Source organism: Microcaecilia unicolor, chromosome 1 (genome assembly GCF_901765095.1).
Source record: "Microcaecilia unicolor chromosome 1, aMicUni1.1, whole genome shotgun sequence".
In the NCBI taxonomy this organism is placed as follows: Eukaryota; Metazoa; Chordata; class Amphibia; order Gymnophiona; family Siphonopidae; genus Microcaecilia; species Microcaecilia unicolor.
This window is the reverse complement of record NC_044031.1, coordinates 35,132,040-35,153,865: the sequence shown is the minus strand read 5'-3', so window position 1 is coordinate 35,153,865 and position 21,826 is coordinate 35,132,040. Positions and strand designations below refer to the sequence as shown.

The window sequence follows — 21,826 nt, the reverse complement described above, 5'->3', positions numbered from 1 at the left end:
TACTTTTCTCCCCCCCCAGCAGCCTGTTCAGCCCCAGATCTCTACTTCCGTACTTCTCTCCCCCCACTCCAGTCCTGTCCCTCCAGCAGAAGTCTTCTTCTGTACTCTCCTCCCACTCCTGTGACTCCTTGTGATACCCTTTAACAACATCGCTCCACCCCTCTATTGCTGGAAGAAGCAAACACACTGCTCTTCCCCACCAGCAGACAGAGCCTCTAATATATCTAGTTATGCAAAGCAGCAAAACCAGATAGGAAAATGCCTGCAGGAGCTTCTGATCAGGTAGGAGATTGCCCCCCCCCCAACTTTCTGTCCTCTCTATACAAGCACTGCTGCAGCTTTCTAACCTAGGGCTCTGTAGACTATGCCCCTTGACTTTGAAAGGATCATAAGCAGACTTGGGACTGAGGGGAAGGGCACTTTGGAACCCTCCCGTGTATCAGGAAATAGAGGTCAGAAGTCCCAGAGTCTGTGTGTAACTGGTTTCCAGTTGCTTTAGTATGTTGCAGGACTACATGCCTAGAAAATGATTCCCCTTCACCTTTAAGACACAGTCTATAATCCTGTTATGGAACTGTATGTTATACAGTGTGAGTTATGCGAGTGTGAATTATATCCACTTAGAAACTCTCTCCCTACCTCTCTGATAGATATGATAAAGATGCTGAGTGTAGAGTGGTTTGTGTTTCAGATGCCAGTAATCTTTGAGGACATCATAATATATTTCTCCCAGGAGGAGTGGGAGGTTTTAGAAGAATGGCAGAAGGAGCTTTACAAGGATGTGATGAAGGAGAATTACGAGATCCTGATTTCACTGGGTAAGGGAGAATGTTACATTTTTATTAGCGGCTCTCAGATATCAGGAAAAGGACAGTTCTGACAGTGAGGTTTTCTTAATGTGATTTGGTAAAAAGAAAAGTGAGGAACTGAAAAAGTGCTGCAGTTTGGGGGGGGGGGGGGGGGGGGGTTGTCCCCCTGGGCCTGGTTACAAAGCCATAGTTTACTGAATCTGTTCTTGTGGACTGCAAAGAATGTGTGTTTCAAGGGTGGGAGGAAACTCAGCTATGATCTTAAAGGAGCCAGAACTCCCTTTTATTTGCACCCAGAATGACCAGAGAAGCCCTGGTGACAGGTACCCACAGTCAACTGTAGCAGCTCCTTTCTCCAGATTTGGTCCAAAGTTTTGGAAGCTGAGGATCAGGTTTAATGAGAGCTAAAGTTAACTTACCTGAAAGAAGGTTTTAGTTACAGAAATTCTGGTGTATTTGAAATAGCTAGAAAGTTTAAAGGACAATTGAATATTTAACATCGCAGAACTATATGTTTAATTGGTGGCAGTATCGAAGCTCTGCAGGTTTTACACTTTTATATCAAATGTATTAATAATAAACTTGCTGTCAGCTTATATGTAATTATCACACTATTGGAATATATGGGTGTCTCTTGCATTTGCGCATGCTAAAAACACAAGCACGCCATAGTAAACAGGGACCTTAGACTTACAAAATTACATACGAGGAGTGTGGGCATGTTGGGGGTGTTACTCGAATTTATGCGCGTTGTTATAGAATTCTGGAGAACGCAGCTACATTTAGGTGCAGGTATTTACACCAGGTTTTCAGTGGCGTAAATGGCCGCTCCTAAATGTAGGTGCGTTTCCCCGGTCCTATTTGCTATTCCATATACCACACCTAACTTTAAGGTGCGTTATATAGAATAGTGCTAGGCACTTGAATTGGACACATCTAGATTTTAGACGACATTTACAGAATCCGGCCCTACATGCGTGAATTTAGTCTTTCTGTTTTTATGTCGCAAACTAGGCAAAGACGTGCTTGTGACTCTTTCCAATCTCGGTAAAATAGAGGAAATGTTTTGGCAACAGGTAGCTCCTGATATTTTATCATCTATAAAGAATTCCAGCCCTGAGGGCTTATTGGAATGCTGGGATACAAGTATACAAGACGTCTATAAAATAATGAGTGGAGTTGAACGGGTAGATGTGAAGCGTCTTGTTTACGCTTTCCAAAGATACTAGGACTAGGGGGCATGTGATGAAGCTACAATGTAGTAAATTTAAAACATAGTAACATAGTAGATGACGGCAGAAAAAGACCTGCACGGTCCATCCAGTCTGCCCAACAAGATAAACTCACATGTGCTACTTTTTGTGTATACCTTACCTTGATTTGTACCTGTCCTTTTCCGGGCACAGACCGTATAAGTCTGCCCAGCACTATCCCCTCCTCCCAACCACGAATTGGAGAACATTTTTCTTCACTCAACGTGTAATTAAACTCTGGAATTCGTTGCCAGAGAATGTGGTAAAGGCGGTTAGCTTCGCAGAGTTTAAAAAAGGTTTGGACAGCTTCCTAAAGGAAAAGGTCATAGACCATTATTAAATTGGACTTGGGGAAAATCCACTATTTCTGGGATAAGCAGTATAGAATGTTTGGTACTTTTTTGGGATCTTGCCAGGTATTTGTGACCTGGATTGGCCACTGTTGGAAACAGGATGCGGGGCAACCTTTGGTCTTTCCCAGTATGACAATACTTACGTACTTACCGGTATTTTGCTGGACAAAATAGCACCCCTTACCATTAGAAGGGAAATAAGGATTCGGCACAAATGAGTGCCAGAAAACGTGATTGTCGTAAGTTGGAGAGAAAATTGGGGAAAAACACGTGAAACCGATAATAAAATTGCATGGAAACAAGAATTGATTCTTTTGATGGTAGGAAATCATATTATTGCTCATTAATAGAGCCTTTGAATATCTGGTCTAATCAAAATCGACTCAAGTTAAATACAACTCAGCTCGAAACCTTGGGGTCATCTTTGACTCTTCTCTCTCCTTCTCTGCTCATATCCAGCAGATTGCCAAGACCTGTCGTTTCTTTCTTTACAACATCCGTAAATATCCGCCCCTTTCTTTCCGAGCACTCTACCAAAACCCTCATCCACACCCTTGTCACCTCTCGTTTAGACTACTGCAATCTTCTTCTTGCTGGCCTCCCACTTAGTCACTTCTCCCCTCTCCAGTCGGTTCAAAACTCTGCTGCCCGTCTCATCTTCCGCCAGGGTCGCTTTACTCATACTACCCCTCTCCTCAAGACCCTTCACTGGCTCTCCCTATCCGTTTTCGCATCCTGTTCAAACTTCTTCTACTAACCTATAAATGTACTCACTCTGCTGCTCCCCAGTATCTCTCCACACTCGTCCTTCCCTACACCCCTTCCCGTGCACTCCACTCCATGGATAAATCCTTCTTATCTGTTCCCTTCTCCACTACTGCCAACTCCAGACTTCGCGCCTTCTGTCTCGCTGCACCCTACGCCTGGAATAAACTTCCTGAGCCCCTACGTCTTGCCCCATCCTTGGCCACCTTTAAATCTAGACTGAAAGCCCACCTCTTTAACATTGCTTTTGACTCGTAACCACTTGTAACCACTCGCCTCCACCTACCCTCCTCTCTTCCTTCCCGTCCACATTAATTGATTTGATTTGCTTACTTTATTTATTTTTTGTCTATTAGATTGTAAGCTCTTTGAGCAGGGACTGTCTTTCTTCTATGTTTGTGCAGCGCTGCATATGCCTTGTAGCGCTATAGAAATGCTAAATAGTAGTAGTAGTAGTACTATTTGTTTGAATAATAATGAGGTCCTGAATACTGTAAACTCATCTAAAGTTTTGGTTTTCGTGTTAGATTCAGCACTGACCCGTGAAGCCCAAATCAATAATTTATATAAGAAGTTTTTTTTGTTGTTGTTATTAAGGCAGCTGAAGACTCTTCGTCCTTACGTCCATGAAAGCCAATTTGCAGTGTATGTCCAGGCTTTGGTTATATCTCGGTCAGACTATTCTAACAACTTATATTCTGGGATTTCAGACGTTCTCATGAAAAGATTACAGCTTTTGCAGAATACGGCTGTTGGACTGATTTTTGGAAAGAAAAGGATTGATCATGTCTCTCTGGTGTTGGCTTCTGTTCACTGGCTTCCCTTCAAAACACGAGTCTTGTTTAAATGAACTTGCTTTGCGTTTAAAAGTTTACATGGTTTGGCTCCAGAAAGTTTGTCTCAGTTAGTGGTATTTCCTTCAGTCCGAAAAGTTTCCAGGTCAAAAGATTCTTATCTGTTAATATTTCCATCTTTTAAGAGTGTTCAGCATAAAAAGATATTGGCATTGTCTTTTTCATATACAGCTATTGCAATCTGGAAGGAGCTTCCTTTACCGGTGAAGCAGGGGTGTAGGCAGACCTGCCATTTTGGGTGGGCCCAGAGTTAACCTGGGTGGCCCCTTCCAACCCCCATACATACATACATACATACATACATACAGTGTAGTTTTGGGTTTTTTTTAATGACCCAGCGCCTGCCCATTTCTCTCTGAACCTCCTCCCTGGTTCTGCCTCAGAGCCGTTGGCCATTTTAATTCCTATAGGCAACCTGCACCGCCCTGCAGGCTTCTCTCTACCACGTCCCCGCCAAAGAAACAAGAATTGACATCATTGAGGGCAGGACATGATAGAGAGAAGCCTGCAGGGCTGGCACAGGATGCCTATAGGAATTGCTGCCGGCAGTAGCTCTGAGGTAGACCAGGAAGGGGTGGTTCTAGAGAGAGATGGGCAGGTGCTAGGCCACGAGTGGAGAAGAGGGAGAGAGAGTAATGAGGCAATGCCACTGAAGAGTTTTCGGGGGCCTCATGGGCTGCTGACTGGGTGGGCCAGAGGCAAGAATGGCTGGGCCTGTGCCCACCCAGGCCCACCCTTAGCTACTCCACTGCAGTGAAGAAACAGACCTCTTATGCTTTCACAGAAGTATTAAGTTTTCCAACAGTTTTTTGAATTGGGGTCAATTTTTATATTTTTGTTATTATTTTCATTTATGTAATTGTAGTTCAGTGTTTTATTGTAAACCACTCTGGACCCTTTGGAGGAGAAAATGGTCTATACGTACATGATTAGATTAGATTTTCATTTTCTATTTTCCATTGATTCCGCTGCAGTTGGGACATGAGAGAGATTGGAAAGTGTTTTATATACAGAGGGATATGGAAAATGTTTTTGGTTTTCAGCCCTTCCCCTAAGCTGAGGTCAGTCTGAGTATGCTCAGTCTGTTTCCTGCTCCCTTTTCCAGATGGAGATTCTCATGGTCTATGAAGGATAATGAGGTTTGTGCATATTGAAATGAGGGTGACAATGTATTGCACTATACTGTACATATTGAGAACTAGACTAAAAAAATGTCTGAAGGGGAATTATGTGATTTTTCTGAGATATACAGGGGCACAAAACTTTCCCTCTTTGCCTGAGGGTTTGAGTTTTTTTTGTTTTGTTTTTTTTTGTTCACTGAAGTTTATGAATATCTTTCTGCTGGAAATGTGTCTAAATCCTGAATTTTGTTGCCCAATTGATTATGGAGAATCTAATATGCTGCTCTTTCCCCAGGATCAGGCTCTTTGACTGTCACCCCTGATATTATATCCCACATTGAACGAGGGGAAGAGCCATACGTGAGGGATGAGCTGAGATCAGAGGAAAGAGAAACTGGGAAAAGCAGCTGCTCTGGTGAGTCCAGTAATAAGAGGGACTGGGGTAACACTGCTGAAATGAAGGCCACATCAGTATTCAGTAATCTGAACTTTAATTTTATTTCCATAGCATCCCACAGATCAATCCAGAGACGAGTGGGTTGTGTCCCTCTACCAGCAGGTGGAGATAGAGACACAACCCGCTCGTCTCTGGATTGATCTGTTGGGACTAACGGAAAGAAAATTATCAGGTAAGACATAATTGTACCTTATTTATTACATTTGTACTCCGCGCTTTCCCACACAATGCAGGTTCAATGCAGCTTACATAGTAATTCGAAATACAAAGTCTTGTAATAGAAATTTCAAAACGGTATTGAAACATTATAAAGTTGAGCTTGAAAATGTATGATTAGGGTAAGAGAGGGTAGACAGGATACTACTACTACTACTTAACATTTCTAAAGCGCTACAAGGGTTACGCAGCGCTGTACAATTTAACATAGAAGGACAGTCCCTGCTCAGAGCTTACAATCTAAAGGACACGTGAACAGTGAGTCTGATGGGGGCGGTTAAATTGGGACAGTCTGGATTTCCTGAAAGAGTTAGGTGCCGAACGCAGCATTGAAGAGGTGGGCTTTAAGCAAAGACTTGAAGATGGGCAGGGAGGGGGCTTGGCGTATGGGCTCGGGAAGGTTGTTCCAAGCATAGGGTGAGGCGAGGCAGAATGAGCGGAGCCTGGAGTTGGCGGTGGTGGAGAAGGGTAATGAGAGGAGGGATTTGTCCTGTGAACGGAGGTTTCGGGTGGGAACGTAGGGGGAGATGAGGGTAGAGAGGTAGTGAGGGGCAACAGATTGAGTGCATTTGTAGGTGAGAAGGAGAAGGTTGAACTGAATGCGGTATCTGATCGGAAGCCAGTGAAGTGACCTGAGGAGAGGGGTGATATGAGTATATCGGTTCTGGCGGAATACAAGACGTGCAGCAGAGTTCTGAACAGATTGAAGGGGGGATAGGTGGCTAAGCGGGAGGCCGGTGAGGAGTAAGTTGCAGTAGTCAAGGCGAGAGGCAATGAGAGCGTGGACGAGAGGATAGGATTGTATACGTTGGGAGAAAAGGGGTAAGGAGGGATATAATAAAGGAGAGATGGAGAAGAGAAGGATGGGATGAGTAGAGGGGGAATGGGGAGGTGGGGTAAGTAAAACTAATGATGAGGTTGGTATCTAAGTCAGAACAGAATTGGGAGTGGAGGTTGGTAAGATTAGGTTGGGACATTAGAGTAGGCTTGCTTAAAGAAATGAGCTTTCAGCAATTTTCTAAAGGGCAAGTAGTCGTTAATTAATCGGATAGGTTTTGGTAGAGCATTCCAAAGTTGGCTGCCCAATTACTAGTGTGAATTAATTCCCAGGGGCACCTGATCTATGTATATACTAGCAGAAGGGTTTTCTTGGTCTGTATGTCCATCTATGCAGGTGGAGTATGCATGTGCCTGAATTAGGATAGTGAAAAGACTCGCCCGGACTCCTCCAGCACCCACAGACATAAAGCCCAATTCACCATTTCTACCTTAGGAGTCAGTTTTGAAAATAATTGGGGATGCTGAACTCAATTTCATCCCTGCTTTCTGGGACTTGTCCTGCTTCTCCATCCTCTGCAGCATTGCCTACGTTGAGCCTTGGAAGCACAGCAAGGGTGACAGCTTGAAACCCCACAGAGCACTTGCTGAATGGGGAAAGCATATTCTAGTGGCCTCAGACATGGGAGCATGCACTCATGCTAAGCCTCTGTGTTCTGGCCTGCTTACCTGATATTGCTCCAGTGACCGTTTATCTGGCTTAGAGAGCTGAGTGGCTGGGAGGTGGCTGTAGAGTTTTTTCTTTTTATCAAGAGCAAAGGATTCAGCAGTTGAGAAGGAGGGAAGCTAGCAGGCCAAATTAAGAAACAGAGTTTGAGGCAATATACCTCTTTCTCCCTCCCATAAACTCCACCCATGGTCTCTTGCACCTTCATACTGCTGTTGCTGTGCTTCTTCCTTAGGTTCACATAGCCTAGTGCCCCCATTAAACCTACCATTTCTAACCCCTGTGAGATATAATAGGGGAATAATATTTTTATTTTTGTGAGGAAGTGGAACAGTGCTCCTCTCCATTCTCCCTCAGTCCCTGACCATAGCACCTCTCGGTGTCAGAGCTGCTAAGGGAAAGCGGTTTTTAAAGGGGAGATTTTCAGTTTATTGTATTGCATGATGCCACAACCCCCTCCCCTTTCCCCATCCTTCCAGTTTTAACTATCTTGTTATCCCAGTGACTGCTGGAAGAAAAGAGCTGATACCAGCTGGCCTCCCACCCAGTTCTGTTTTGCATCAGTTTTGGGGGCTGCTGATAAACAATTTTCAAATCTTTGTGTCTGTAGCTTAATTCTATCCTTTTCCTCTGCTTTCTGTTTGTTTCTTTTCTGGCTCCTCATTCCTACTTGTTTAAAACTTATTTTCTTGTCTTCCTTTAATTTATTTATCATTCCCTTACTTTTTTTGAACTCCATATCCATAGCTCTTTGATACACAGGTTATCTCTCCACAACTTGTCACCACCTCTCAACACCTCCTCCTGCCACTTCCCTCCCTCTCCTCAACCTTTTAATGCTTCTTCCCCCAACTACAATCCTCTCTCTTCTCAGAACGTTTCCTCAATCTATCTCTTCTAACAGCAGAGAGGGAGAAATCTTCACTGGTAAGAATTTGCTGGGAAATTGTTTTTAAACTTGGGAAAAGGTAGACTTAGAATCAAATAGGTACGGTAACCTCAAGGACTTTATTTTAAGCTACTCTGCTTACTTAGGAAAGGAGTTTAAGGAATAGCTTTTCTTAACATATAAAGTTTCTGTTATAATTCAGCAAAGATACTTACCTGTAGCAGGTATTCTCCGAGGACAGCAGGCTGATTGTTCTCACATGTGGGTCGACGTTCACGTCGGCCCTGGAAACGGAAAATTTTCCCAACAAAAATAAAAAGTTTTGCCAGAGTCTTCTGGCTCTCAAGCGCGGACTACTTCTCGCCCATCGCCTGAGCGTGTCCCCTCAGTTAAATCAAAAAGCAAACAAATAAACTAACAACAGCTCCAAAGGGGAGTTGGGGTGGTTTGTGAGAACAATCAGCCCGCTGTCCTTGGAGAATACCTGCTACAGGTAAGTATCTTCGCTTTCTCCGAGGACAAGCAGGCTGCTTGTTCTCACGTGTGGGGTATCCCTAGCAACCAGACTCACTCAAAACAATGAACATTGGTCAATTGGGCCTCGCAACGGCGAGGACATAACATAGATTGACCTGAAACCATAAACAACTAACTGAGGGTGTAGCCTGGAACAGAACAAAAATGGGTCTAGGGGGGTGGAGTTGGATTCTAAACCCCGAACAGATTCTGCAACACTGACTGCCCAGACCGACTGTCGCATCGGGTATCATGCTGAAGGCAGTAGTGAGATGTGAATGTGTGGACTGATGACCACGTTGCAGCCTTGCAAATTTCTTCAATGGAGGCTGACTTTAAGTGAGCCACTGACACAGCCATGGCTCTAACATTATGAGCCATGACATGGCCCTCTAGAGTCAGCCCAGCTTGGGCATAAGTGAAGGAAATGCAGTCTGCTAGCCAATTGGAGATTGTGCATTTTCCGATGGCGACTCCCCTCCTGTTGGGATCGAAAGAAACAAATAACTGGGCAAACTGTCTGAAGGGCTTTGTCCGCTCCACATAAAAAGCCAATGCTCTCTTGCAGTCCAAGGTATGCAAACTGCCTTCGACAGGGCGGGTATGAGGATGCGGATGTGGCAAGAAAGTTGACTGGTTCAAATGGAACTCCGACACCACCTTCGGCAGGAACTTAGGGTGTGTGCGGAGGACTACTCTATTGTGATAGAACTTAATATAAGGTGCATTCACTACCAAGGGTTGAAGCTCACTGACCCTACGAGTTGAAGTAACAACCACCAAGAATACGACCTTCCAGGTCAAGTACTTCAGATGGCAGGAATTCAGTGGCTCAAAAGGACCTTTCATCAACTGGGCGAGAATGACGTTGAGATCCCATGACAGTGGTGGAGGTTTGACTGGGGGCTTTGACAAAAGCAAACCTCTCATGAAACAAACAACTAAAGGCTGTCCAGAGATAGGCTTACCCTCTACACGGCGATGATAAGCACTAATCGCACTAAGGTGAACTCTTACGGAGTTGGTCTTGAGGTTCTGGTCTCAAGAAAGGCATCTGACGCTAGTCTGTCGTTGGCCTGAAGCCTGGAACAGAACTGAGGAACCTTGTGATTGATCTGAGTGGCAAAAAGATCCACCGAGGGGGTGCCCCACACTCGGAAGATCCTGCGGGCGACACCCATGTCCAGTGACCACTCGTGAGGTTGCATTATCCTGCTCAGCCTGTCGGCCAGATTGTTGTTTACACCTGCCAGATAAGTGGCTTGCAGAAACATGCCGTGATGGCATGCCCAAAGCCACATCTGGACGGCTTCCTGACAGAGGGCAACATCCGGTGCCCCCCTGCTTGTTGGTGTAATACATGGCAACCTGATTGTCTGTCTGAATCAATATGATTTGGTTGGACAGCCAGTCTCTAAAAGCCTTTAGAGCGTTCCAGATTGCTCGCAATTCCAGGAGATTGATCTGAAGACCTTTTTCCTGAAAGGACCAGGCTCCTTGAGTGTGAAACCCATCTACATGAGCTCCCCAGCCCAGGAGGGATGCATCCGTCGTCAGCACTTTTTGTGGCTGAGGAATTTGGAATGGACGTCCCAAGGTCAAATTGGGTCGAATTGTCCACCAGAGAATTCCGGAAGTCGGTGGACAGTTGGATTACATTCTCCAGACTCCCCGCAGCTTGATACCACTGGGAAGCTAGGGTCCATTGAGCTGATCTCATGTGTAGGCATGCCATGGGAGTCACATGAACTGAGGAGGCCATGTGCCCCAGAAGTCTAAACATCTGCCGAGCTGTGATCAGTTGAGACGTTCGAACTATGGACACCAGGGACAGGAGTTTGTCTGCCCTTGCTTCGGGAAGATAAGCTCGAGCTGTCTTTGTGTTCAACAGAGCTCCAATGAATTCCAACTTTTGAGCTGGGGTGATATGGGACTCGGAGTAATTGACCATGAACCCCAGTAGTTCTAGCACCTGAATAGTCATTCGCATGGACCGTAGAGCACCTGCCTTCGAGGTGCTCTTCACCAGCCAATCGTCGAGATAAGGGAACACATGCATTCTCAGTCTGTGTAGCGACGCTGCGACTACCACTAGGCACTTCGTGAACACTCTGGGGCAGTACTGAAAGTGCTGAGTTCCCAGTCAAAATCGAAGATACTTCCTGTGAGCTGAGAGTATCGAAATGTGTGTGTAAGCATCCTTTAAGTCCATAGAGCATAGCCAATCGTTTTCTTGAATCATGGGAAGAAGAGTGCCCAGGGAAACCATACTGAATTTTTCTCAGAGAAGAAATTTGTTCAGGGCTCTCAGGTCTAGGATGGGACGCATCCCCCCTGTCTTTTTCTGCACAAAGAAGTACCTGGAATAGAATCCCAGCCCTTCTTCCCCTGGTGGAACTGGTTTGACTGCTTGGGCCTTCAGAAGGGCAGAGAGTTCCTCTGCAAGTACCTGTTTGTGCTGGGAACTGTAAGAATGAGCTCCCGGTGGGCAATTTGGAGATTTGGATTCCAGATTGAGGGTATATCCTGACTGGACTATTTGAAGGACCCACCGGTCGGAGGTTATGAGAGGCCACACCTTTGGTGAAAAAATATCAACCTCCCCCCAACCGGCAAGTCATTCGGTACGGACACTTTTACAGAAGCTATGCTTAACTGTAGCCAGTCAAAAGCCCGTTCCCTGCTTTTGCTGGGGAGCAGCAAGGGTCTTAGACGCACGCTGTTGACGAGAATGAGCGTGTTGGGGCTGAGCCTGGGAAGGCTGTCGAGAAGCAGGATTGTACCTACACCTAGGATAGGAAGAGGGAGCACTCCTCTTCCCCCCCAAAATACCTCCTAGATGAGGAGGTAGTAGCAGAAGACACCCGGTAGGAGAGAGAATCCATAGCATCATTATGCTTCTTGATCTGATCAACACGGTCCTCTACTTTTTCACTAAAAAGGTTGTACCCCTGGCAAGGAACATCCGCCATTCGCTGCTGGACCAAATGATCCAGGTCAGAGACATGCAGCCATGAGAGTCTAGGCATCATTATACCTTGAGCAGCGATCCTGGATGCTACATCAAAAGTGTCGAATGTACCCCTGGCCAGGAATTTTCGACACACCTTCTGCTGCCTGACCACCTGGCGAAAAGGCTCGGCTTGGTCCGGAGGGAGTGCATCAACCAAGCTAGACAGTTGCCTATCGAGTCCCGCAAGTGAACGCTTGTGAAGAGCTGGTATGATTGGATCTTGGCAGTGAGCATAGTGGCCTGATACGTTTTCCTCCCAAAAGAATCAAGAGTCCTAGCTTCTCTGCCTGGGGGCGCCGAAGCAGTCTCTAGTACTCCTGGCTCTCTTGAGGGCGGAATCCACCACCATAGAATTGTGGAGTAACTGAGACCTCATCAATCCAGGTTCACCAAGTTTTATAGCCAAGACGCTCACGCGAGTGATCCGGCCAACATTTTAGCACAAAGGTCTTTTTCAAGACCACCCGCAAAACAGTCTTCAATTTCCAGTATTGCTTTAATCTGGATCATCGCTATCATTCTCCACTCCGGCACTTAGACTCCTGATGTAGGCCTTTTGGCCGAAACACAACGTTGTGTCGAGTCAATATATTGATTAATAAAATTTTGTTCATCTCCACTCTGGGACTCCTGGTTTTTTACCCACTGCCTTGTTGTATTGTGATTATCCGTGGGACTTTGTTGAGTTCTCCACGTTCGTGGATTCTCTACTAGATTGTACAGATGTACAAGAGAGTCAAATGGGCTGAAAGTGCCCTTTTTCAGACGTTAGGAACATAAGAGTAGCCATACTGGGCCATTCCAATGGTTCTGAGACAGACCACGTTTTCCAAATTTACCAAATTCAGTCGTTGACCCTCCACTGTTTACTTGTAACATTTCCTTTCCCGGGCTATTACCTCTGTTACGGGCCCTGTGCTTACACCTCCCACATGATTCTTCTGCTGTAGCCAGTGGGACATTTTCACACTGTGCCCAGTGGGACAAAGGCTCAGGGAACTTGTTACCATAGACTTTGCCTCAGGTTCCAAAGCGAAATGTAAAATGTGTGAAGATTTAAAAATGAGATCTATGGTTTTCAGTCTTTTAAAATGGGCTACATTTGAACCCTTTGGAATTCTCTGTGTTTTTGTACACCTGCTATTTGAATGTTTATAATTTCCTCATATTGCTTATTATTACCACTTGCTTATTGTATGTGGTTTACTTAAATAAAAATTTTTAAAAATTAGATCTATGTGTATTTTATTACTCCCCTAACCTAAACAAGTATTAGGGGGATGGGATTACCCTTCTTCTGTGGTTACAATCAAAGTGGTTTACATATTATATACATTTCTCAGTGCTTATGCTATTACTTGATGAACAGGTTTAAAAATTGTTCTTTACAAATCACCAGAGTACAAGTACACCAGGTACAATTAATTATTTTAATTCACATGTAAGAGAACATGATAGTGTTATGGCAGGATGCTTGTAATCGTTCTACACTGCGCCCTCTTCAGGAGAACAGCAGAAACACAACAAGAAAAGGCAAACGTTACTGTATTACTAAACTTGTTAAGCTGTCCTTCTCCTACAATAATGACCAATGTTTACTTTTTTTTAAATGTAGAAAACGATGATCCCAGAAATAATAAAACAGAGAGACTACACTGGAAGCTCAGTGAGAATCCAGAAGGGAGCAAGATATTATCAGAAACAGAGGAGACCTCTCGTCCTGACTGGGGAACAAAGTACAGGAATCAATGCAGTTCAGAAAAGAAGGAAATAAATTCAACAGGAGACTTGGCTGTGTGTCCGCAAATTTCCAGCAGTGTCACAAGTACAGCGGAAGAGCAGAGAAACCAGACATCGGAACAAAGATGCTTATGTGATGTATGTGAAAGATTCCTTAGGGATCCTGTAACACTGAAATTACAGCAGGGATGTAACACTGAAATGAAACCATCTACATGTAGAGACTGTAAGGCAGCCTTCAGTCAGAATGCTCAGAGTCTGCCCATAACTCACCCAGACGTGGGACAACAGAAAACATGTGCTGAATATGGGAAAGGATTTAGTAGGAGGGAAAAACTAATACAATATCAGAAAATCCTAAAAGATACAAGAATTTATACAAGTGCAGAATGTGGGAAAAGCTGTACTAATAAAGCAAACCTCAAGAAATATCTGGATATTCACACTGATCAGAAACCATTTTCATCTCCTGGTTGCGACAGTAACTTCAACCAGGAAGAACATTTCCCAACCAATCCAAAATTTCACCCAGGAAAGACAGAAATTTCAACCAACGAATGTAAGAAAAGTTTCTGTCGCAGGACAGCATTCATGAAACCCCAAAACACTCAAACGGGTGAAAGATCATTCACTTTTAGTAAATCTGAACAATTCAATAAGAAGGAAGACCTACGAAAATCCCAGAAAATCCAGAAACAAGAAAGAGAATTTACATATGCTAAAACATTCAGCCACAAGGCAGATCTCAAAAGTAACAAGAAAGCCCACACAGGTGCAAAATTGTTCCCATGTACGGAGTGTGGTAAAAACTTAAGTAATAAAGCAAATCTAGCAATCCACAAAAGAATCCATACTGGAATTAAACCATTTATATGTACTGAATGTGGTAAGTGCTTCATTCAGAAGGCAAATCTCACAAGCCATAAAAGAACCCATACAGGGGTTAAACTATTTACATGTACTGAGTGTGATAAAAGCTTCAGTCGGAAATCAAGGCTGACAGTCCACCAGAGAATCCACACAGGAGTTAAACCATTTACATGCATACAATGTGATAAAAGCTTCATTGACAAGACATCTCTTAAAATCCACAACAGAATCCACACAGGAATCAAACCATTTATATGTGCTGAATGTGGTAAGTGCTTCAGTCAGAAGGCACATCTCACAATCCACAAGAAAACCCACATAGGGATTAAACTATTTACATGTACCGAGTGCGATAAAACCTTCTGTCGGAAGGCAAATCTCACAATCCACAACAAAATCCATACAGGAGACAAACCATTTATATGTACTGAGTGTGGTAAAAGCTTTAGTCAGAAGGCAGACCTCATAAGGCATCAGAGAATCCACACAGGAGTTAAACCATTTTTATGTACTGAGTGTGGTAAAAGCTTCCGTCAGAAAACAGATCTCACAAGGCACCAAAGAATCCATACAGGAATTAAACCATTTAAGTGCACCGAGTGTGGTAAAAGTTTCAATCAGAAGACATCTTTAACAATCCACAAGAGTATTCACACAGGAGTCAAACCATTTCCCTGCACTGAATGTGATAAGGGTTTCAATCAGAAGACATCTTTAACAATCCACAAGAGAACTCACACGGGAGTCAAACCGTTTACCTGTACCGAATGTGATAAAAGTTTCATTGACAAGACATCTCTCAAAAGCCATAAGAGAATCCACACAGGAGTCAGACCATTTACATGTACTGAATGTGATAAAAGCTTCAGTCAGAAGAGTTCTCTAACAATACACAATAGAATCCACACAGGACTGAAACCATTTCAATGTACAGAGTGTGATAAAAGCTTCAGTAATCAGCCTTGTCTCATAAGTCACAAGAGAATCCACATAGAAGTCAAATCATTCACATGTGCCCATTGTGATAAAAGCTTTGTTGACAAGACAGCTCTCAAAACCCACAACAGAATTCACACAGGAATCAAACCATTTATATGTACTGAGTGTGGTAAAAGTTTTGGTCAGAAGACAGCCCTCACAAGGCACCAAAGAGTCCACACAGGAATTAAACCATTTAAGTGCACTGAGTGTGGTAAAAGTTTCAGTCAGAAGACATATTTAACAATCCACAAGAGAATTCACACAGGATTCAAACCATTTACATGCACTGAATGTGATAAAAGTTTCATTCACAAGACATTTCTCAAAATCCATAAGAGAATCCACACAGGAGTCAAACCATTCATCTGTACTGAGTGTGGTAAAAGCTTCAGTCAGAAGTCAAATCTCACAGTACACAGAAGAATCCACACAGGGGTCAAACCATTTACATGTACTGAGTGTAGTAAAAGCTTCAGTCAGAAGGCTAATCTCGCAATCCACAGCAGAATCCACACTGGAGACAAACCATTTATATGTACTGAGTGTGGTAAAAGCTTCAGTCAGAAGACATCTTTAACAATTCACAACAGAACCCACACGGGACTGAAGCCACAATTTACAATAGAACCCTCACAGGACTGAATCCATTTCAATGTACAGAGTGTAGCAAAAGCTTCAGTAATCAGCCTTGTCTCACAAGCTACAAAATTCACAGAGTAGTGTAACCAGTTATATGTTCCTAGTGTGGTAAAAGCTTTAGTCAGAGAACATCTTTAACAGTTCACAATAGAACCCACACTGGAATGAAGCCATTTCAATGTAGAGATTGTAGCAAAAGCCTCAGTAATCAGTCTCATCTCAGAATTCACATAGAAGTGTAACCATTTAAATGTGCTGAGTGTGGTAAAACATTCAGTGGGAGCAAATTTCACAATCCGCAAGAGAATGGATGTAGGGGTCAAACCATTTACATGTACTGAGTTTGATAAAAGCTTCCGGTCACCTTCAGAGCTCACGAAACACCAGAGAATTTAATATGTCAGCGAAACATATTAAATGTACTGAATGTGATATAAGTTTTAGGTTTAAGATATACCTTTCAGGCCACTAGAGGTGTGAAATGGGCCTCATAGAACTAGATTATACACACAGAGTTACCATCATAGCCTCCAGGCCTATTTAACAGCATCAATGGATCCAAACACAAAAAGTATGAAAGCAAGCCTCCAGAATCCAGTTCCATGATTAAACTTGGACAGGCTTTCCAACGGGAAGAAGGAATGAGTTAAAATCCACTTGCATGCAAAGAAATGGAACCAACAGAATATGCAAAGCAGGAATAAAGGTTCTTTAAAAAAGTAGATCAGCAAACAAGGAAAAACAAGTGGCAAATACACCAGTACAGAGGGAAATATAAAGTGTTGCTCTGGAACCCCATGTGAATCAAGTCCAGAAACGTGAGTGGTTAAGGAGAGGAGATCGGAAACCCAAGGAAGAGAGAGTGATAGTTGCAGTCAGTGGTAAAGGGTAAATTCACAAATGCCTTAATGAGCTCCAGTTGGAGGTGGCAGAGATTGGCCAAAGGGTGGGGGCTGTGTGAGTCATAATTTAAAAAATGTCAATACAAACAAACGGAAAGTTAAGGACTTAGAGAATCACTCCAGACGGAGTAGTTTGCAGATAAATGAGATCTCCGAGACCAAGAAATGGAGAAAGAGATCTGCACGTAGTGCTCAGCAGTAAAAACCCGGAAGGAGGTGTGATAGAGGTTAATCTTGAAAGAGTATTGCGACAAGGCTACTGCCAGGGAAGCTAGGAAGAAGCAATTAGACCTTTAAATACAAGTACCAGAAGCCATTGCAAGGAAGGAGGCAGAGAGTAGTCTGGAGACAAGGGAATGGATTCCCAGCTCCAGCAGAGGGAGCCAGGGGGATAGCCAGGCTGAGCGTATAATTTCATCACCCACTAGGGGGAGGCAGAGGGAAGAAGCTCAGTTCCCCTGGATACACAATCAGTATACCATGCGGCCCAGCTGGGATAGAGAGGGGCCCAGGGAGAAGGAAGAAGATGATTGGATGGATTATGTGGAAGGAGGGGTAGATCAGATGGGGGGGGAGGGGGGAGAAGCCTCTATGGAGTGGGAGAGTTCAAGGCAGGGATGGCCAGCTCCTGAGGGTTTGGAAAGGGTGAGAGTAACCTGCTTTATGGGAAGCCTGATTAATTTGAAAGCCTGCTTTATGGGAAGCCTGATTTATTTGAAAGCCTGCTTTACTTACCTGCTTTATGGGAAGCCTGATTTATTTGGAAGCCTGCTTTACTTACCTCCTTTATGGGAAGCCTGCTTTATTTACCTGCTTATAGAAAGCCTGACTTTGAGAACCTGCCTTGTTCTGGGAAAAACCCTGCGGGGTTGGAAACCTATTTTGGGTGGAACCTGTTTGTTTGGGGATAACCTATGTACTGAAGTTTGAGACAGCTGTTATTGGCCTGATAATAAAAAAATCGTTTGACCTAGCCACTGTCTGCAATTGTGGTGAGATCTGGAAGTTCGGCGGGTGGACGGCTCCACTTTGCTGGGAAACAGTGGACCCTTTTCACAGCATATACTGGTCTATGGGATACAGCATTAATAATCTCCTTAGAGATGATACTTATATGTTTGTGTGATTATACACCTAAAAAGAAAATTGCTGGCAGCAGTCACTTCCTAGACTGCTTTGAACGGAGGAGTCTTCAAGTGGCAGTCTACTTGGACTTTGCAAAGCCATGCTTCAGAGGTGCTGAACTTTTATGAGTGTCACTGGGTGCCTGCATCAGCACCAAACAAAGATACGGCAAAAACAGCAGAGGTGATCCGAGCCTTGCAGGAAGTGGGGTTGGGTGAGGTCTGTCTGCTATGCCTGAAAAGCAAGAAGAGAAGGGGTTTTGGCAGAATAAACAAATAAGGGAAGTCTGTATGAGTACCACTGGTCTTAAGGGAAAATGGAATATGAAATGGGCATGATGGATGGGAGGAGGCTGGTGTTTGGGTGGTGGGGCTAGTTCTGGGCAAGACTTCTACGGTCAGAGTCCTGAAAATGGCAGATAAAAATCAAGGTAAGGTATACACAAGAAGTAGCACATATGAGTTTATCTTGTTGGGCAGACTAGATGGACCATGCAGGTCTTTTCTGCCGTCATCTACTATGCTACTGTGTTATGTAATAGAGATACAATGTATGCACTTGACAGGGGTAATTTCTCATATGCATCTGCAATGTGCCTATCAAGTAAATGTAATGTCATGAGATTTTCCTGGTGGTAAAACTCTTCCACTACTACTTCTGAATCTCTTTAATCATGTCTTATCTTCCCCATTTCTTTATTCTCTATTTTTTAGTTTGTAAGCCACCTAGATGTAACCCATGATGGGTGGGATAGTAAGCCATTAATAAACTTGAAACTTGATAAAACAATATTGGGTTTTCACTGTGATGATTCTTTAAAATTTAACATACAGATTGGTCAGACTGTAAAATCTTGGTTTGTATGTTGCGACAGCTGAAGTCTATATTGACTGAAAATAATTAGAAAAAATTGATATACACATTTGTGACAAGTAGGCTTGATTACTGCAATACTCTTTTGATTGGACTGATTAAATCTGACTAAATTAAAACTTTTGCAACTGGTTACAGCTGGTCGTTTAATAACAGGGTCTAAAAGAACATAAGTATTGCCATACTGGGGCAGACCGAAGGTCCATCAAGCCTAGCATCCTATTTCCAAAAGTGCCCAATCTAGGTTACAAGTACCTGGCAAGATCCCAAAACAGTGCAATAGCTTTTATGCTGCTTATTCTAGAAATAAGTGGATTTTCTCCAAGTCCATTTTAATAATGGCTTATAGACTTTAGCAAGCTATCCAAACCTTTTTTAAACCCCGCTGAGCTAGCTGCTTTTACAACATCTCTGGCAACAAATTCCAGAGTTTAATTAGACACTGAGTGAATAAATATTTTCTCCAATTTGTTTTAAATTTACTACTTTGTAGATTCATTGCGTGCACCCTAGTCCTAGTGTTTTTGGAAAGAGTACAAAAATGGTTCACGTCTACCTGTTCCACTCCACTCATTAGGTTACTATAGAACTTTGTAAGTCTTAGTGCTTTGAAAATACGCCTCTATATGTCCCTTTTCCCCCCTCCCCCTAAGTTTGTCAATGATCTCCTGCCACCTCTTCCTGCTGCTTCTGTGCTACTTCTTTAGGCTCATACAGCCCAGTGTTCCCACCATTTCTACCTCCTGTTGGATATAATGGGGCAATAATATATTTAATTTTTGTGAGGAATGGGAATAGGGCTGGCGATCAATTTGTGTATAACTCTGAAGGTTAATTTCAGAAAGGTGATAGTGATACACAGGGCCGTGCCAACACAGTAAGCAAGGTAAGCACTGCAGGGGGGCACCGACCTCTGGAGGGCGCCTGAGGTCCGCTCAGTTGCAAAATCTTTTACCTGAAGTTGTGATTCTCCTCTCTCCCCTGCCCTCCCCTCTTCACGTAGCAGTGCTCACTGAGGCAGGCAGGCTCTGCTGAAGTTGTTTGAAAGAATACAACTAGTGCTATATATGTCTTTGGTGTGGGAAGAACTCCTTAGTCAGGGTGAGCTTGAACAACATTCAAATTAAAGAGAACAGGTTTGGAGGGAGGTGTGCAAGTGAGACTGGGGAGAAATAAAAAATAAATAGTGTAATTGTTGAAATCTGTAAGTGGTTCAAAGTTTTTCTGAGCATGTACACTGAGAGGAGGGCATGATGACTGCAATGATGTGTGCATAATTATCAGGTAACCTGAGATATCTAGAGCTAAAAGCCATTTCATTGGCTGATGGTTCCAACAGTAGTTTCAAAGAAGTTTAGCTGACTGTTTAGTGTTTGAAGAGCTGGTAAGTGAAAATCTGATTGCTTTTTTTGTGTTTGTTTTTATATAAAACATTCTCCTTGGATAGGAAGAGTTTGTGATATGTGAAAATACATTTTGCTTTAATGAAATTGCTAAACTTTAGAGTCCGTGCTAGCGATCATTTTCACTGTTAAAAATCATAAAAAATTATTTGCGATCAAGTATTTTGCAAGAAAGGCTCGTAAGCCTTGCCATGATTGCTATTGAGAATGATATATGTGCCCAGTTAGATATCAAAGATTTAATTACCAATTTCATGAACATGAAAGCACGAAAAGCTAAGTGGTTGTAAACCCTTTATTTGTTCAGCAATCCCACAAAGATGCACTCCATCTTTCAGCTCCTATTTCCTTTGCATCTTGTGCCACACGGGGGGGGGGGGGGGGGGGCCCAGAGACCCTTGGCACAGCCCTGGTGATACAGAGCTTAAGATTCTTCAAATCAACACAGAAGTCAAAAGGAGAAGTGACAAATGTTATAGGTGACTCTCAAAAAGAGACCAAAACATGACATTGTTTAGCTCAAGCGGTGAGTACATTAACTTTTGTTAAGGGTATGCATTGCAAAAGTGTTTAGCACATCTACTGAATCCCGTGCTATAAATGCCACCGCAAGCCACTGCTTTCAAAATAGCAAAAGGTTCAACACATTCGTCATAGAAGCCAAAACAGAATTCCTCCATAAGAGGAATGTAACTCGACTTGAAGTAAATCAAAAAATAAATAATAGCCTGTGTGGCAATAAGAAAGCAAAATAAAACTTTGTGGTAATGATAGTGGTATCTACAAAAGCTGAAGGCCAACAAAGTGGAGGGAAGGAAGAAAAGCTGGATACCAACAGGAACAGAAAGGGTTAGCAAGAGTGGAGAGAGTATGAAAGAATCTCCCAAGAGGGAAGATCAAGGATCGAGGGAGATGATGGGGATGTGAGAGGGTTAAAGAAAAAAAAAAAGAAGAGAGGAGCAGAGCAGAGAAATATGGTGGATGGAAAGAGAGAGAGAGGACGCAGGAAAAGCAGAATGTGAAAATGAGGACTGAAGACTGGGGGAGAGAGGAAATTCATGGAGAAAATGTAGGAGAAAGGTAATAAGGCAAGAAGGACAGATCAGACAAGAAGAAAGGATAACAGGCTGGAACAGTAGGGAGAGAAGACAAGAGTAGACAATGTAGAAAGAAGGAACAGAGCTGCCAAGTTACCCAGTCTCAGGAGCAGGACTTTTGGCCAGTCCTAGGTGTGAATTTAAATCAGAATTCATTGTGCTAGTTATAGTCCCTGATTCTACCTTTTGACATCAGTGCTGCAGGTCTCTTCTTGTTTTGGACTTATATATATCCCAAAGCAGGTGATATTTGTAGTTTCTGTTACTTCCTGATTCTACCCATTTAAATCAGTGCTGCTGCAGGAACAATGTAATGCAAAAAGATGGGTTGTCGGAAATCCAGACCTGGTCTGATCTATTCCTCCTGGAACTTGGTAACTTGGCAGCTCAGTGGTAACCTTATCAAAAAACCCAAATATGCACACGAGATCATAAGGCGTCGGAAA

General features: G+C 43.4%; 1 protein-coding gene across 1 annotated transcript; it reads left to right on the top strand.

Annotated features, from left to right (window-relative positions):
* Positions 1-32: 32 nt before the first annotated feature.
* On the top strand, positions 33-17,415 carry LOC115464674 (zinc finger protein 271-like). Its single transcript, XM_030195039.1, has 4 exons — positions 33-282; positions 692-818; positions 5,451-5,570; positions 13,366-17,415. The coding sequence occupies exons 1-4, from the start codon at positions 259-261 to the stop codon at positions 15,981-15,983; spliced, it is 2,889 nt and encodes a 962-aa protein (XP_030050899.1). The 5' UTR covers positions 33-258; the 3' UTR covers positions 15,984-17,415.
* Positions 17,416-21,826: the final 4,411 nt, after the last annotated feature.

What these genes read in the sequence shown, in the direction of transcription:
- LOC115464674 (XM_030195039.1), top strand. Translation starts at nt 259, where the DNA reads ATGCCTGCAGGAGCTTCTGATCAG. An exon ending in CTGCAGGAGCTTCTGATCAG is followed by an intron (nt 283 to 691) that starts GTAGGAGATTGC and finishes TTTGTGTTTCAG; the next exon opens with ATGCCAGTAATCTTTGAGGA. An exon ending in CGAGATCCTGATTTCACTGG is followed by an intron (nt 819 to 5,450) that starts GTAAGGGAGAAT and finishes CTCTTTCCCCAG; the next exon opens with GATCAGGCTCTTTGACTGTC.